The 17,281-nt window shown below is 35.8% G+C and overlaps 2 protein-coding genes and 1 long non-coding RNA gene across 7 annotated transcripts in view; all 3 read right to left on the reverse strand.

The window, feature by feature from the left end:
- Positions 1–17,281, reverse strand: part of LOC112025857 (disease resistance protein RPV1-like) — a 102,091-nt gene that overhangs the window by 67,213 nt on the left and 17,597 nt on the right. The gene's annotated exons all lie outside the window — the stretch shown is intronic.
- LOC112039044 (uncharacterized) lies at positions 1,514–9,138 on the reverse strand. The gene is made up of 5 exons (XM_065779753.1): positions 8,953–9,138; positions 8,053–8,202; positions 6,939–7,229; positions 6,205–6,311; positions 1,514–1,862 (listed from the first exon to the last, which is right to left on the reverse strand). The coding sequence occupies exons 1-5, from the start codon at positions 9,136–9,138 to the stop codon at positions 1,514–1,516; spliced, it is 1,083 nt and encodes a 360-aa protein (XP_065635825.1).
- The window catches only part of LOC136070176 (uncharacterized), a 56,067-nt gene continuing 48,755 nt past the window's right edge, over positions 9,970–17,281 (reverse strand). Inside the window, exons 2-4 of one of the 2 annotated variants that reach the window (XR_010631469.1) lie at positions 12,208–12,358; positions 10,870–11,020; positions 9,970–10,237 (exon numbers count right to left, since the gene is read on the reverse strand). This is a non-coding gene — a long non-coding RNA (uncharacterized LOC136070176). The remainder of the gene's footprint in view (positions 10,238–10,869; positions 11,021–12,207; positions 12,359–17,281) is intronic. The other variant, XR_010631470.1, reaches the window with a different exon arrangement.

Consider the following 17,281-nt stretch of genomic DNA (forward strand, 5'->3'; position numbering starts at 1 on the left):
TTCATTGTCTCTTGTTACATCAAATGAGTGTTTAATTTTTCTCGCAAAGTATTAAATAGTAAAGCTTTTGGGCCATAGTCTCAACTACAACTCTCAATCATGTTGGACTTGGATGACACCGTTCCACAACGTATCATTATGAGATGTAGAAAAAAATTTGAAGTGTACACAATGTTTAGTGTGGATGGGAAGAAATTTCATCCTATTCCAATTGGTTAGGTCAGTAAGGGACATATTCCAATTTAATGATCCTAGAATTTTGTATACAAGTAATAATCAAGGAAACTTTCGCCTAAAATAAGTCAGACTTTTGGCAAGAGAGAAAACTGATGTCTAAACAAATCAAGCTAAGGCCAACCAAAATGGACTCCACAACCACAAATAACAATGCAGCATTAGCCATTAGTAATTGCTAATCTGAAAGTACAGATTTCTTTAATAGCTCTACCTATGTTTCTTTTGACCAATATATCTTTACTAAATCAAAATCAAATCACAAAAATCATATAAAAATTACCAAATTAGAGTTTAAAATTATAATTAAAATTTTTAAAGAAATCTAAGCACAGTTGCACAAAAATTCCACGCAACTAAGTCACACTCAGGAATATTAGACCCTTTTTCCTTTGTATAAATAGGGGGTCCTAGTGAGATGAGGGAGCTAACAATTTTCTCTTTAAAACATTTATTGTAGGAACATAAAAGTTTTCTATTGTAGACTTTTCAAAGAACATAACTTGCCAACTAATCAAACTAAAGTTTTTAATACCTACAACAATTTCACAACATCAAGAACAAACTCCAGTGCATACAGTGTCAAATCCCATAGTCTCCTGTTACACCCAATGGGTGTTTAATTTTTCGCGCAAAGTATTAAATAGTAAAGTTTCTAGGCCATAGTCTCAACTACAACTCTCAATCATGTTGGACTTGGATGACATATTTTCACAACGTATCATTATGAAATGTAGAAAAAATTTGGAGTGTACACAACGTTTAGTGTGGATGGAAAGAAATTTCATTCTATTCCAATTGGTTAGGTAAGTAAGGGATCTATTCCAATTTAATGATCTTGTAATTTTGTATACAAGTAATAATCAAGAAAACTTCAATCTAAAATAAGTTGAATTTTTGACAAGAGAGAAAATTAATGTCTAGACAAATCAAGCTAAGGCCAACCAAAATAGACCATATTCTTAGTTTCTTATCTCGATTTGTTCCATGTACAGGGCTTAGAGTCAATGCTTGGCATATATAAGTTGAACATCTTATCTAAAGTTCATCCTTTAAAAGCTTGAGAAAAAAATTCATTTAAACCAACACAATATATAAATTATAAAAAAATCAAAGAAAATTTTCAAAAATAATGAAAATTTAATTTGTGCTTAAATTCTTATAAGGAAATTGCATTGAAAAATGCCTTTACATTAATATAGGATCTGGTTTACATTGGAAAAACTCCCCAGTAAAAAAGTACCAAAATTATATCTGACATTATCAAGAAAAATAGATGCTACCGTCGAAGCTTTTTCAATAACCACTTCCTCCGTGCTGTGACATCCATGGCCACGAACATCTTGGCCTCTCTCTCATCTTCTAAAAGTTCACAAGCCTCCAAGAAGATCTCATCATCCATGTCAGGAACGGTTTGAAGTGCTGCAGCTATACATTCTATTGAGCTGTAGTCTTTGTCTTCCTCAGTACCCAAATATGTTTTTACTACACATGGCTTCCCCTCGACTGCCTCTTGTGTCTCTTTCTTGATGGTTCTCCTAACTCTTTGGATACATGCTGAGGTTGACGAAGGAGCAGATTTTCGCTTTCTTCTCCGATGCTTTTTCATTGAAGTTTCCGTGTGAAATCTAAAATAAATGTTGGAAGTTTCTAAGCACCATACAAAATGGGCTATTGTGGACAAACAAAAAGGTAATTTCTCTAATAGCCTCTCATCTATAAGAGATGAAGATGGAGAGAGAAATAGATAAGGGATGAGTCAAGGAGGAGAGAAGGAAAACACTTGAGGGGAATGGGGATGAGCTGCCGAATGAGGAGAGGATAGGGTTTTGACGTGTAGTTTTAAATAAAACACAAACGACGTCATTTTGATAATAGAAATTAAAAATGAAAAAAGAGAGTTGTTCTGAAGGTTTGAACCTGGACAGGAATTGGAAAAAACACGTGTGGCAGGCTTGTTAACAACTAAGGCAACATATACTTACTGTATATGTTTTAACTATAGTAATGAAGTGGAAGCATTAGCAGCTGTCCGAGCCATCATACTAGCAATGGATCTCAACCTATCCTCTTTTATTGTCGAGGGAGATTCTGAGGTAGTCATCTCAACCTTAAGAAAGGAGGAGGAATCCTTTTCTTCTTTTGGCCATTTAATTTCCTCTATTAAGCACTATTTACATTTATGCAATTGTATTTCCTTTTCTCATACCTGCAGATCGGGTAACTCTGTAGCTCATTCTTTAGCAAAATTTGTGAGACATGTTGATGAGTTCTCTGTGTGGATGGAAGATGTTCCACCACAAGTCAAGGATGTACTTTTAGCCGATTTTGGCTGATTTCAGTAATTTAATTCAGATGCAAGTTTCTCCCAAAAAAAAAAAAAAGTCAAACCTATCAATTTCAGTTTTTTAAAAATTTAAACTGAAAATTTGAAACAAATTTGGCCAGTTTTGGTCACCCATTCGGTTTGTCAATTTTCTTTAATATATTAAAAAATATATAATATGTTTTCTAATTAAAAAAAGTAATGGATGTAAGCCAAATTCTTAAACTCTATAAAATACCTATATCTTTTAGTTCAATAATTTTAAATTCTTTTGAGAGAGTTTCAACCTATTTAATTTTATATTTAAAAACACAATCCGATTAAAAAGAGTAATTTACCATTTTTAAAAGAGTTCCTAAGTTTTAGGCTTTCAAACTTTTATCAAAATCCTAAAAAATCGAATACTATCTTTATCTTATTATTAAACATTATATATGCTACTAAAAAAAATGGGTTTCCTCTGTTTTGACCCGATTTTTTTGTTTCAAAATTCCTCTACAACCTACGTTTAAGTAGGGGGCAAAACTAAAGGACAATATGGTAAAAATACAATTTTAACGCCCACTAAAAAATTGCTTACAAAATAGTGTCACTTTCTTATTAATTTTTAAATTGCTTTATCCATTTATAAATTGCTTAGTGGCTCTTCTATTTTTTTGGTAAAGGTTAATAATCCATTATAATTTGGAATTACTATGTTTTCCAATCACAAAATACCTAGGGGTGTGATAAAAAAATATGTCATCCACAAACGCATAACACTCATCACATTCCTAGATATTTTGTGATTGTAATTTAAAATATTTAATCCAATTTGAGACTTATAAGTTTGTCCACTAATATTATGCATTTGCAAAATATTGATACAACCAAAAATTTCATAGGGCTAGCTCCAAAAAATGAACACCAAAACATCGTTGAAATGATATAGGTGAAATAAATTTTAAGTATATAAATCTCATCACATGCACCAAAATAGCATTGAAATGATATAAGTGAAATAAATTTTAAGTACATAAATCTCATCACATGCTTAGGTATTTTTATGATTGAAAAATGCAACAATCCTGAATTAAAATTATTAACCTTCAAAAGAGAGAGAAAACTTCAAAATTTACTTACAATCCAAACGAAAAAATGGATGATATTATATGTTTTTTCACAAAAATTGCATATTAAAAAAAAAAAAAAAAAAAAAAGCCTCATCACACCCCATGGTTGAGCCTCATCACATGCGCATATGAAAGTTTTTTTTTTTTTTTTTTTTTTTGTGTTTAGTGTCATAATTTTTTACTTATTCTAATATGAGATTTATATGTTTTTTCACCCCAAAAAAAAAAAAAAACCTGCATATTTAAAACTACTAATACAACCACAGCTACCTTTACATTTGTCATATTTAATCTAAACGACAAAATGAATTTATTTCAAATTGAGAGAGTCAAAAAATACATTTGAGACTCCCACCATAATTTTAATTCATAGTTCAAAATTTAACCACACCAACCAAGGCATAATAGCATTGAGTTCATATCATTACATGTCAAACGACCATAAAAATTGTTGTTTTTCAGAATATTTTTTTTCTACAATTAATATATGCACAAATTCAAAAAAAAAAAAAAATATATATATATATATATGTGTGTGTGTGTGTGTGGGGGGGGGGGGGTGAAAGCCCAACATTATGTATTGGGCCTAGGGCCCTATTTGAAGATTATGGGTGTCCGAAGAGAAGAAAATGACTAAGAAGGATTCCATGTGGAGAGATACCTGGAAATGATCAAGAAGTATGGTCCAAAGGTCATCATCAGTCCGAAGAGCGTATTCTCCTCGGATATAAAGAGCATCGGTCAAGCAAGTACCTAGGAGGTTTGAGTGATATTCTAGCGATTCTAATGATAAGGATAAACTTCGGGCACGTATGGAGATGATAAGAAGGAGAAATATCTAAAAGAAAAACTGCTACCACCGCATTTAATGCACTACAGCATCTTTTCTGGCCACATTAATGTGGAGAAGACCTCCGAACAGTGCAATCTCAACTACCGCCACTCATGGAGAACCGACGAAGATATCTGATGGGATGTGTACTCAAGTGAACGTTTAGATGAAAACAAATGGACGATCAAGATAGTCTAACTATATAAATGTAAAAGATCTCCCATAATAGGGGGATCGGAAATTAGGAAGGGGAGAGAAAAGAGAAGAGTTACCGTAGCTCTGATATTTGTATTGGTCTTTCAAACACTAATCTATCTCTTCGAACATCAATTTACTTGAACTTTACCTGTGTTTTACACTTGTTAATCCTTTGTAGTTTGCATGAGACCTTACTCAGATCACTCAGTCTAGCTCTTTCACCCACTCTCTACAAATTCATTGTTTTGGGCTCTTTGGGCTCATAATCCACACCTTTTGGGCTTAGGCCACAAATTGAGACCCTACAATATATATTAAAATAACTAAATTAGCCTTCTTCTTTTTTTTTTTTTTTTTTTGGTAAACATAATTAACCTTCTTTATTAGATTATATACAACTCTAATTATAAGAAAAATATAAATTAAAAATAACTTCTTGTAAAAATCTTGTAAACATAGCATTTCTTTTCCACTAAACCTAAAATAAAAAATAAAAAAAAAAGCATTATTGCAAACGCAAAACGAGTGTGATGAGTCTATATATATATATAAGACATGCAACACACGAGGTTCAATCTATTCTTTTTGAGAAATGTTATGTCCTCAATATTTTTATAACAAATTTTAAGTGGCTGGTTGTTACATGTTGTAATTAGTGGGGCAAAAAAATAATTTTAGTAATAGATTCAAATTATAATCAATAATAACTAACCACCTATAATTTGTTGTGAAAATATTGTGAAAAGTAGCACTTCTCTTTTTTCTTTTCTTTTTTCTTTTTTGGGGGACAAATATCGATTGAGAATTTTTTTCATCAACATTCAAGGCAATCAACCATAAATCCAGCAACAATCAACCATCATCATGTGCAGGGCTGCCCAGCAAAAACAAATTCAATTCTTTTTTTTTCTTTTTTTTTTCAATTTCAACAACGAAATCATACCAGATATTGCATTGAAAAATGCCTTTACATTAATATCAGATCTGATTTACATTGGAAAAACTCCACACACACACACACACACACAAAATTAAAAAAAAAAGAAAAAACATTTTAAAAAACCAAAATTATATCTGACATTAATAAGAAAAATAGATGCTACCGTTGAAGCTTTTTTAGTAACCACTTCCTCCGTACTGTGACATCCATGGCCACCAACATCGTAGCCTTTCTTTCATCTTCTAAAAGTTCACAAACCTCCAAGAAGATCTCATCATCCATGTTACGGTTTGAAGTGCTGCAACTATACATTTTATTGAGCTGTAGTCTTTGTCTTCCTAAAGTACCCAAATATGTTTTTACTAAACATGGCTTCCCCTCTAACCGCCTTTTGTGTCTCTTTCTTAATGGTTCTCTGAACTTTTTGGATACATGATGAGGTTGACAAAGAAGCAGATTTTCGCCTTCTTCTTAGATAAGATATTCAAACTCTATCTCCAATTATATTGCCAATCCCCATCCCCAGGGAGTTATTGTTGATCTCCATTTTTATGTTGAAAACTTGAAATAACTTGATCTACTATTCTGACTTTCATTATCATAAATCAAGCACAAATCACAATAATCATCCAAGATCTTATCTCTGTATGTAACTGCATCTGGATGCTCCTGCAAATATCATTTTTAAATGAAAGCTGCTCAAAATTATAAAGTTCAATGTTCAACTGTCAATAAGATTATGTTATGCACCCTACAACATTAGGCACCAACATATAGTTTACTTCATGAAGTTGTATTAATCATTTCATCTCAAGGGGGAAAGAAAGAAACAATGTGTGTGCACACACGCACACACGTTTACCATATTGTGGCATGCTAAGTGCTCTTTAGAGTCCGTTTGGTTGGAGTGAAAACAAGAGGGATGGAAAAAGGGGGAAAGAATTACTTGTGTGTGTTTGGTCGGAGGAATAGAAAATAGAGGAGAATTATTTTCTCCCTAGGCCCACTTTTTGTGAAGAGGGAGTTTTCTCCCCATATTGGAGACAAAGTCAGGGAGAAATTGGGCTTAAGATAGGAAATTGTCAAACAGAGCCTTAGTGAAAACCAAAAGAGACAAAAGGAGGAAATCCTTTATCCTAGCAACATTACAGTTATGATCCTAGTGTCCCACATGGATTAAGTATAAGCTTAATTATGTGTTTATAAGCTCTTGGGCACCATACTCTTGCAAGTGAGTTTTCAAAGATAAGTTCTACCCATGAGTTTGTATCATTTACGAATGAGAAAAAATAGCACCTTGATATAAGCTTCCCAAACATCATCGTCAGCTGTCATTGTTTGGCGAATTTCATCCCAAGCAAAGCCATTATGATTGAGGATATCTGTGACGTCCGTATACTCTTTCAAATCCAATTTTTTTACCGATCTTATTATCCCTCTGTGCAACTGTTCTAACATAAGGTCAATAAAACAACAGTCCATTTCCCTTGTCCAATTTTTCCTCAAAGGGTCATTATTAGCAGGGCACTGGTAATCCTCTTCACCTACAACTTTAAAAATAACTGTCATTACATGAGAGGATTTATTCTAGAGGCATACAGTACCCAAAAATAATAATAATAACAATAACAACAACATAATAGTGTTACTGTTTAACAAAATTAATAGCTTCAAACATTACTTGAAATGGGCAAATTTCAGTTCTATTACATCAAACTTTCAGGAAATCTAAGTCAAGCATTGTACTAGCATAATTTTTTTTTTAAATGTATGGTTAGCAATAAATTAATACTTATAACAACACAAAAACTGACAAATTATTTATGTTAATTATACTAGCAAATTGACAACTATTGCACTTGTAAATTAAACATGCTAGTCCAGTTTTCAGATGGTCTTCCTCTAATATGAATTTTATGAGGAGTCCTTAACTGATTGTACCAATATTGTCTACCTAAAGGTAATATTGCAAAAGGGGAGGGAGAGAGAGACCAATATTTACTTCCAGCTCACAGTCCTCAAAATCCATAGGGTGACCAGAGTAATTTTGTCTTTGCTCAATGTTGTCATTTCCATAAATCAAAAACAAATATTTGAAATTTGGTAGAGTTCTATTGCGGTATGTTCGTGCATCAGGATGTAGCTACAAAAACTATCCATTAGTTGCTGGGACCAAAAAGAATAGGGAAATGCTAACGAGTGCCCTTAGGGCACTGGTTAAGAATCCAGTTAAAGAAAGTTTTTATGAGAAAAGAAAAAAAACAATTAATGTTTTGACAACTTTTTTCATTTCTCATAAAAGTGATGTCAAAACTTTCTTAAAATGGATTCTTAACCAGTGTCCTAAGGGCACTCGTTAGCATGACCCAAAAGAATATTTATGTAACGGTAATTCAGAAGAAAATATCACCTTAACATAAGCATCCCAAACATCATCTTCAGCACGTAGCATTTGTTGCATTTCATTCCAAGTAAAACCACTCTGGACAAGAAGAGTTTTCATATCATTGAACCGCTTCCTCAAATTCATAAAACGACTTTTTAGGACATCTTTGTCATGCTGAGACCCAAATTCTGTACTAAAATTTGCAATTATATCAGTCCAAGCTAGCTTGTTGAATTTTTGATCAACCATACTTCCATTGCAAACTTGCTCTAACATTAGATCAATAAAATATCAATCCATCAATGGTGTCCAATCAGTTCCTCGGTAATAGCTATTATTAAGTCTGGTACCTTTAGAAAATTCTATAAGAACATAAATATGGGGAAAAGTAATCTTTATTTGCTAATTTGAAAAAACAAAAAACAAAACAAAACAAAAATCTTCTTTTGACTTCAATGATCACTATGTTTCATATTAGAGGCAACAGGGACTTGTTTTCTTTCGGTTGTTTTCCATTGGTTCAAGAAAGCATTTTAACACATCTTCATGACAAAATGCTTTTGCAATCAATGATCTATGAAATAGCACAGGAATATATATCTAGACGCATTGAACGCATATATCTAATTGCTCATTGACTAAAGACCAAGTACTTGAAGAGGGGAAAAAAAAAAGCAAATGCTGAGATCGTTTATAAGCTTGTCAAACCAAAATCCCACCAACACCATTACATCCTTGATCTTGACACTCTTGATTACACCATTCATTATAATTTCCATAAATCAAGCACAAATCATTATAATTTTGTCATTGTCATGATTCAGTATGGTTTTGCATCTGGGTGTTCCTACATAAACAAAGTCTTAGCCAATATCTATGTATACTCAAACAGACATTTAAGACCAAAATAAGTTGACAAAGCACCTTGACATATGCATCCCAAACATCATCAAAAACTGTGACCATTTGCTGTGTTTCATCCGATGAAAATCGTCTCTGTTCAAGAAGATTTTTCATATCAAAGTACTGCTTTTCCAAATTTCTATAATGACTTTTCAGAAAATCTTGGTCAGGTTGTAATGAGAATCGTTCCTTGAACAACATAAACATATCTATCCATGCTTGATTGTTGAAAGTCTAATCAGTCTTCTTCCCCTTATGCTGTTATGCACTTCCTCTAGCATTACATCTATGAGATGACGGTCCATTGAAGGTGTCCAATCTGTTGTAAAACAACCATTGTTTGCATAGTAATGGATATCATCCCCTATTACAAACCAAAGATTTTGTTAATTAATGCAATAAGAAATATGTATTCCAAAGATGATAAGTTCAATGATACAACTTTTACTTCTTTTTTTTAATTAAACGCTGGGGTAACACTCTTGTTTTAGCCAAAGTTAGATAGATCAGCATCATCAACGCCAGTCAAAAACCATGTAGAAATATTTAGAATGATAATTGTATGGGTTCTATGTCATCAGAATTAGGATAGCAATGAAAGAAAAGGAAATAATGCACTGAAGTTCACTAATATAGTAGGTTAAGAACACAACAAAGAAAATAAGACAATAAATAAGCAGATAATAACTTCCTTAAATTATTTGGGAAGCTCTTGTAGCTGAAACAAGAAACCTTCCAATCCTCAAATCTGGGTCTTCGCTATCAAGATCTGCATTGCACGTCGAAATGCTGTATCTTCCATTACAAATTTCTTCACCATATATAACACATAATTTGTGATAGCTGGGAACAGATTTATTTCTATATGTCTAAGCATCAGGATGCACCTACATATTTTATACATAAGCAACATAAGAAAAACTACAAATATCTAAAGGATACAAGAAAGAATAAATGGCAATTCACCTTGGTATAAGAATCCTAGACATGATCCTCAGCAGTTACCATTTCTCCTGTTCATCCCAAGAAACACCACTCTGGTCAAGAAGAACCTTTATATCATTGATATTGTCCCCTCAAATGTTTGTATCTATTCCTCAGACCATCTTTGTCATGGTGAGATTCAAATTTTGCATTGAACAGTCTAACCATCTCAATCCATGACTCGGACACAAATCCATGACCAATTTTATTCCCTTAAGCACCTGATCTTGTAACAATTCAATGAGGTAACGATCCATTGTTGATGTCCAATTTGTTCCTAGACATTCGCTATCAGAAGAGGTACGGCCCTCCTTTTCTTCAACTACAAGAAAGGTAAAAATTACTGATTTATGAGGGCTATAGATAACTTTTCATTCAATCAAAACATTCAGAATTTTAAACATAAATATATGCTAGAAGCACATTATACTTGCCATCAATTGACAAACAGTAATTCATATAATTCAAACAACATAATTGATAGCAATAAGATGGGTACAGACTACAGAACAATACCCACAGCCAGTAAATTGTCCCAACCCTAAGAGAAAATTTTAGAGAATATTATGAGTTAAAATCTCATGGATCTTAATGAATGAGCATGCCTGACAAGCATGTAATGAAAAAACTAGAACCTATAAATAAACTTCCATTTAAGGATAACAAACATCAAGAAAAAAAAAAAAAAACTGTCATACAGTATACAAATCTCTATAATTAAACATATATGATAAAATTCCATTTTGTGAAGGTTAAAGACCTACTGGACACCCTAATATTAACCAAAGTCCTAATTGTGATGATCAATAAATCCCAAGTTGCATGTATAAAGACGAAAACAGCATTTTTATTTCGATTAGTAAAAGGACTATATTAATAAATTGAAGAGGAGTGTCCTCAAGATTAGAAATTCCCTATAAAGGTCCCCCTACACATTCAATAAATGAACCTCACCCGTCTTGATCTGTATTATATCATCTTCAAAGTTTCTCCCTTGCCATAAATGACTGCAATGTCAGTTGCTAATTGCAATTCCAAATATCAATTTCAAATCTCCATAGTTTAGCAAGGTCTTCCTATGATACGAATGCGCATCTGGGTGTGCCTACATCAGCAATCGTACGCATGAAAACAGTAAAAATGAATACCAATAACCAAATAGATATGATAGTGTACTTTGATGTAATTATCCCATACATAATCTGCTGCTGATATCTTTTGTTGAATTTCATCCCAAGAAAATCTCTTAACCTCAAGTAGATTCTTCACATTAGTATAATATTTCAATAATTTCTTCTAACAGAGTTTAAAGAAACTCTTTTCATATTTAGAGCCAAATTTTCCATTGAACAAGGTGAGCATATCATTCCATGCATGTTTCTTGAATGTATTACAGATCTTATTGCCTTTTTTAAGTTGGTCTAGCAAAAGCTTGACAAAATATCACTCCATGGCTGGGTCCAATCTATTTTTGAATGCTCTTTACTTGTCACTACAAGGCTATTCATTGCAACACCTAATCAGTAAAAGTAGTTTTTATTCATAAAAAACAGATTATACTTCTTGGAATACACATTACTATAAGCTAACATAGAACATATGTAATTTCAATCAATCTTATCACATCCAGTTCCTAGCTACCAAATGAAGTAAGATATGAAATAAATTACAATCAGTTCCCAAAAAATATACCATCAGGACCAGTTCAATCAAGTGTTCATAGAGCCAAGCACAACGTGCTCATTTCTCTGCAACATCTTTTCCTCTTTTATGTGGATGGGAATAAAGGTGCTTATTTCTCCCAGAATATAGAAAGGTTTGCAAACCAACAGCAACTACAAGTCTACAAGTCTTATCATTAGGTACTACTTTAGTCGTGATTGACTAAGCTCAAAATCAGCAGTAAGTACACTACTGATTCTTGTGGAAAGCAGACCATGGTTCACTGCCCAAAGATTGGCAAAAAGAGAGATTGTAGTGAGCAAATTTCACAGACAGTAAAAGGCCATTTTTACTTCAAAATTTATTAAACTCTAGGGTTCTTAGAGTCCCATCTATCTCTGGATAGACTCTATGAGAAAAAAGGGGAGGGGGTTGTTGCTTATGGCACTCTCTTGTTTTATGCATACTCTCTAGAATAAAATAGTAGTAATAATAAAGAATTAGATAGTATTACTATATCAATCACAATTTAAAACAATAATTTAAGCAAAAAAACCCAATAGCATGCATTCCAATGCCAATGGCATATGCATCATTTCTGCTGATCCATTACAGGATATAAAAACACACCAGTATTCACTCCTTGAATGTCATCATCAAAGTCTATATCATGACTTGATAGGCAGTATCTTCCATCTGCGGTTGTATGTGCATATATCAAGCACAAATCGTTGAAGTTTATCAAGGCTTTGTTTCTATATAACTGTGCCTCTGGGTGAACCTGCATGTATATAATGTCAAGTCACCACTCACTATGACACCAAAGGTATAGATCAAATCAAAACAATAACAAAACTAAAGCACCTTGACGTAAGCATCCCAAACATGATGACTGGTAACCACCATTTGTTTAGTATCATCCCATGAAAATCCATTCTAATCAAGTAGACTCTTTACATCATTGAATTGAGTCCACAAATTAGTGTAGTGACTTTTCAAGACCTTTTTATCATATGGGGATCCAAAATGGCATTGAACGGTCAGCATATCAATCCAAGCTTTTTTTTTTCAATGTATGGCCCATCATATTCCCCCTATGCACCTGATCTAACAAAAGGTCAATATAATAGCACTCCATTGTTGTTCAGTTTGTCCTTGTACGATTGCTACTTGCAGGCATTTGGGTGCCCATTTCTTCCCCCTAAAACATTGAGACTATCATTCTAGTGATAAGGTCCCTTCCCATGCTATGCTTCCAATCCATAAACAAGTAGTCAACCTAGTGCTTAGCTATAGAGGTGGAAAATTCAAATTCACTAGAAATATCTGAAACCCATTAATAAGATTTGCATTCTTGTTTCAATTGAATGTTCAAAATGTGTATAAAACACAATGAACGTTTTGACCCCCAAAATACAAATTACCAATTCAAGCTTATAATCAAACAATTAATGTGCGGAACATGAACATAAGCTAATATCAGAATTGATAAACAATCTAAGCCAATTAAAATCACATCCACAATAGAAATTAAAAGGCAAAGATTAAAGGAAGAGAGATGCAAACACAAAGACAACACGGCGATGTGTTATTGAAGAGGAAACCGAAGCTCTCGATATAAAACCTCTCTGCCACCCTCCAAGCCTAATCTACCCAATGTACCTAAGCCCTCCAAGCTTCTTGCTCCAACGAGATTACGCCGAACCTATTTCTTCTTTAGCTTACCGGATTCCGCTATAGCCCATAGCATCAACCAATAATCATTGGTTCCTTCCTAATTGTTTTCCAAAGCACCAAAAGACCTTCTTACAGATGTGGGTATGGTGAGAAAAGGATTTGGTCAAGAACCTCTCAAGGATGTGTCAATGGAAGGAGTGAGAGTAGAGGAATTTGAAGAGTCTCTTAGGTGAAGATTGTTGATGAATCAATCTTTCTTTTCTCTAGGGTTACTCTCTCAAAATTCTCTCTGGAAGCTCTCTACATTTCGTAGGTATAAGGGGTATTTATACTGAGGTGAGAAAGGAATGCGAAGAGTCAGTTTTTTCCAAATAGGGCTGGTTGGTGGCTTGGCCTCGCAACTTGACTAAGTCGTGAGTTCGAGCCACGAGATAACAGAACGGCCAGGCTGGATTTTTGTCCTGTAGTGCACCAGCTGGCAAGACTGTTCATCTTCTCGCACGCTTCACTCGTGTGCTGCAGTTTGGTGGCTTGCCAGTCGCAAGTCACCCACAAGTCCCAGCCGCGAGTCCTTGCATCCTTGCACAATCTTGAGCATTTCTTCATACTCTCTCACGCACTACCCTTACATGAATCCCACCTAAATACAGGGTTACTAAATGCTAAATTACAAGTAAATTTGCACGGAATAAAGCCAACACAATGGTTGATAAAATTCAACATTACATCAATTCGTTTAACAATTAAAACTCAAACTAATGAACACTTACAGCAAACACGCTAACTATACCAAAGAATTAGGATCCTCCAGAGTTCTTAGGCTAACTTCATCATGGAATTCCTAAAATCTTATCTATTTGTTTTGGAATGAGTGGATTGCTTATGACACATCATCAATAATTTAAATAGATACCAAAATGGTGATAGTCAATATTTTACAAAACGTTGATACGTCGTAAAATATAATCCACTCCTCTAAAAATGAATGGATAAGATATTAGGAGCTCTGTGTTGAGGTGCAAAATAATTAAATAGCCACAAATAGGCCCAAAAAAGAGATGAAAAAGACTTTAGGCCCATTTCACACAAAAAAAAAGAGAGAGAAAGAGAATAAAGGATGGGCTCTCACAATAAAGGAAAGGAAGGAGAAAAGAAAGAAAAAGAAAGGAGCCCAGAGGACCTAATCCAAAGGTCCACGAAGAAAAGGGCCCAAGAAAACAGATAAAGGAAACAGCAAGCCAAAGCAAGCCCAGAAGGAAGACTTGGGTCGGGACGCCCAGAAGCAATACCAGAGCCAGAGGATCCCCGGACGCGTGAGGTGAAATTAAAGCAGATTTGATGAGAAAAAAAAAGACAAAAAGGCACGCTGGGAGACTTTCATTTGAAGAAAGAAAAAAGACGAAGATGCAGGAGATTTGGTTCCAACCATTTGAAGAAAAAGACAAGGAAAGTACAACTGGGAAAGCTGGAGCAAAAAAAAAGCCAAAGCACCTCAGGACAACCAACGGGAAAATCTGGAAATGGGAAACTAGCTGGGAGACTTTCATCCGGTCGCAGCAAAAAGAGAGGAACTATGAGAAAAAAGGAAACGACATGATCCTGGAACAACCAGGCACTGAACCGACTTCAAAGGGCAAAAAGGAAAAATCGGTAGTACCCCTAGGAGCCCGAAGCTGTGCTATAAAAAGGGGGGAAAGGAAAAGCATAGGACATTCAATTCTGGATGCTTAGATCATTCGTTAGGACATTTAAAGTTATTTCTCTAAAGTCTCAAAAAGATATAGAAGAGACTCTGTTAAACTAAAGGGAAAACAGAGGAATCTGTTCCTGGTATCCCAGAGGCAGCCACTACAGTACACGCTCGGATTCAACGAATTCAAACTTTGCAAGTCTTTGAAGCTTGAATGGCTATCAAAGTCTGTAATTTTTGAACTCATTTGAACCTTGCATCATGTCTTAGTGAGCTTTGTAATCACAGTTAAAAGAAACTAATGAAACATACCTCACCAATTAGAGGATCCCTAACGTGTTCTTTGCATTATATTTCATTTATTATGCATTTCCTTTACTGTTAAACGTTATTCAATACAAATACTTTTTTTTTAGTTGTTTGTAATTGTAGGAAGCTTGTTCTGTGCACAAATCTATTCTTAAATCAGCCCGTTAGCTGCGGAGAATTGATCCCAGTCCACCAAGAACCTCTCACACGGCCCAGGATCCTTGGGCCACAGTGCTAAAAAAAAAAAGAGCACTCTCACATTTTGGCGACTCCACTGGGGACTGGGTAAAGAAAAGGGGAAGAAGCGATCCCTTCGCAGAACATGCCTCCAAGACAAAGGAACAGTAAAGGTACTAATGCGCCACCCACGGCCTCTGAGCCCGTGGGAGAAAATGAAGTGGCCTCCAGACAAAGAGGCGAGGTGCCCCTAGCAGAGCACGAGGCCTTGTCAGAACAGAGGAATGCAAGACAGGAGCTAGACCCTATAGCTCAGATGACTATGATGTTGAAAGATTTGCAACAAGAAGTTCGCCTTCTTAAAGAAGGCAAGACACAGGAAGTCAGAGACAATGCCCCCCACGTGGGCAACCAAGATGGAGCCCAGCCAAAGGGAGGGTCAGCAGTGGGAGGAGGAACTAACCCCCAATACCTAACACTGGCAGATGTCAGTGCCCTCCTGGAACAAGAAAGGGGAAAACTTTTCGGGATCCCCAAGCAATTTTCTCAGGATCCCCCATTCCCACCAGAACTCCTCGGCAAGCCATACCCCAAGGGATATGAGCCACCAAAGTTCCACCCTTTTGATGGAAGGAGTGGAAGTGCAGTAGAACACGTGAGTAGGTTCGTCCACACCATGGGCCCCTACGCAGGAGACCGGGAGCTGTGTCTAAGAGAGTTTGCTAAGTCCCTAGTGGACAGAGCATACACTTGGTACACCACTCTGAGACCTGGGTCCATTAAGACCTGGGACGAAATGATGGAAAGGTTTTGTGCAAAGTATTACCCTGGTGAGGACAAAGTCACATTCCAAAGTCTTCAGATGGTAAGACAGTGGCCTGGAGAGGATCCTGTCCAGTTCATCAAAAGATTTGAAGATGTGTCCTTAGACTGTTATGGGGACCATGAAGAAAAGGAGCTCGTGAAGACTTGTGTCTCTAACATGCTTTTCGATTACAGACTCAACCTCGAAAATTTATGCATCACACAGTTCGCTGACCTGCTACAGAGAACAAGGAGGACAGCACAAACTATGAGGGCGAAGCGGGTGCCAGCGTCCCAAGCCATGACAGCATCAGTAGGAGAAAAAAGGAAGAGGCCCGATGGAAAAACATTCGAGGAACCACCGGTGATCCCATGTACTAAAGAAGAATTAAACCACGTCCTCGACAAATGGATCGGGGATGGAGTGGTTAGGCCGTTCACTGTGTCCAGGCCACCGACCGAAGAAGAAAGGAAAAATCCTTTGTTTTGCAGGATTCACAACTATGTTAAACATTCCACCAAAGATTGCTGGACTCTCCGCAGGCTTTTTCACAGGAAGCTAAGAGAAGGAACCCTGGAACTCACCCAGAAGGAACCAAAAGTGCAAAGGAACCCCCTGCCCAACCACAAAGGAAAGGGGGTGGCAGCTGTGGTAATCCATGGGAACCTGGCAGAAGCGGAAGAGCCAGAAGGATCCTTCCACCCAAGCACAGTCAAGACCCTCTAGAAGAATCCCAAGTTCAGATCACTATTCAATCAGCTGGGATTTGGACCAGAAGCAAGGAGGGTGGCTACGGAATCTCTCATGACCATAGCAGCAGACTCAGGAATGGAATGTTTCACAGCAGAATCACATGCCAGTCGAGCTTTCCTGGAGACAACCAATGCCATAACTTTCACCGATGAAGACATGGAGGTTGAGCATTCAGACCACCGCAGGCCTCTCTATCTAATGGCCACCATAAATGGTGTCCAAATCAGGAGAGCACTAGTAGACACAGGAGCATCACTCAACCTCATAGCCCTAAGTACCTTGGAAGCCGTGGG

Source organism: Quercus suber, unplaced genomic scaffold (assembly GCF_002906115.3).
Source record: "Quercus suber isolate HL8 unplaced genomic scaffold, Cork oak 2.0 scaffold_216, whole genome shotgun sequence".
NCBI lineage: Eukaryota > Viridiplantae > Streptophyta > Magnoliopsida > Fagales > Fagaceae > Quercus > Quercus suber.

Excerpts from the sequence above, each read along its gene's own strand:
- LOC112039044 (XM_065779753.1), bottom strand. The coding sequence starts at position 9,138 with ATGTTTATGTTGTTCAAGGAACGATTCTCATTACAACCTGACCAAGAT. Across the intron at positions 7,230-8,052 it reads TTTGGGATGCTTATGTTAAG|AATAAATCCTCTCATGTAAT; the intron begins GTGATATTTTCT and ends GTATGCCTCTAG. Across the intron at positions 1,863-6,204 it reads AGTAGATCAAGTTATTTCAA|ATTTCACACGGAAACTTCAA; the intron begins GTTTTCAACATA and ends CATTTATTTTAG.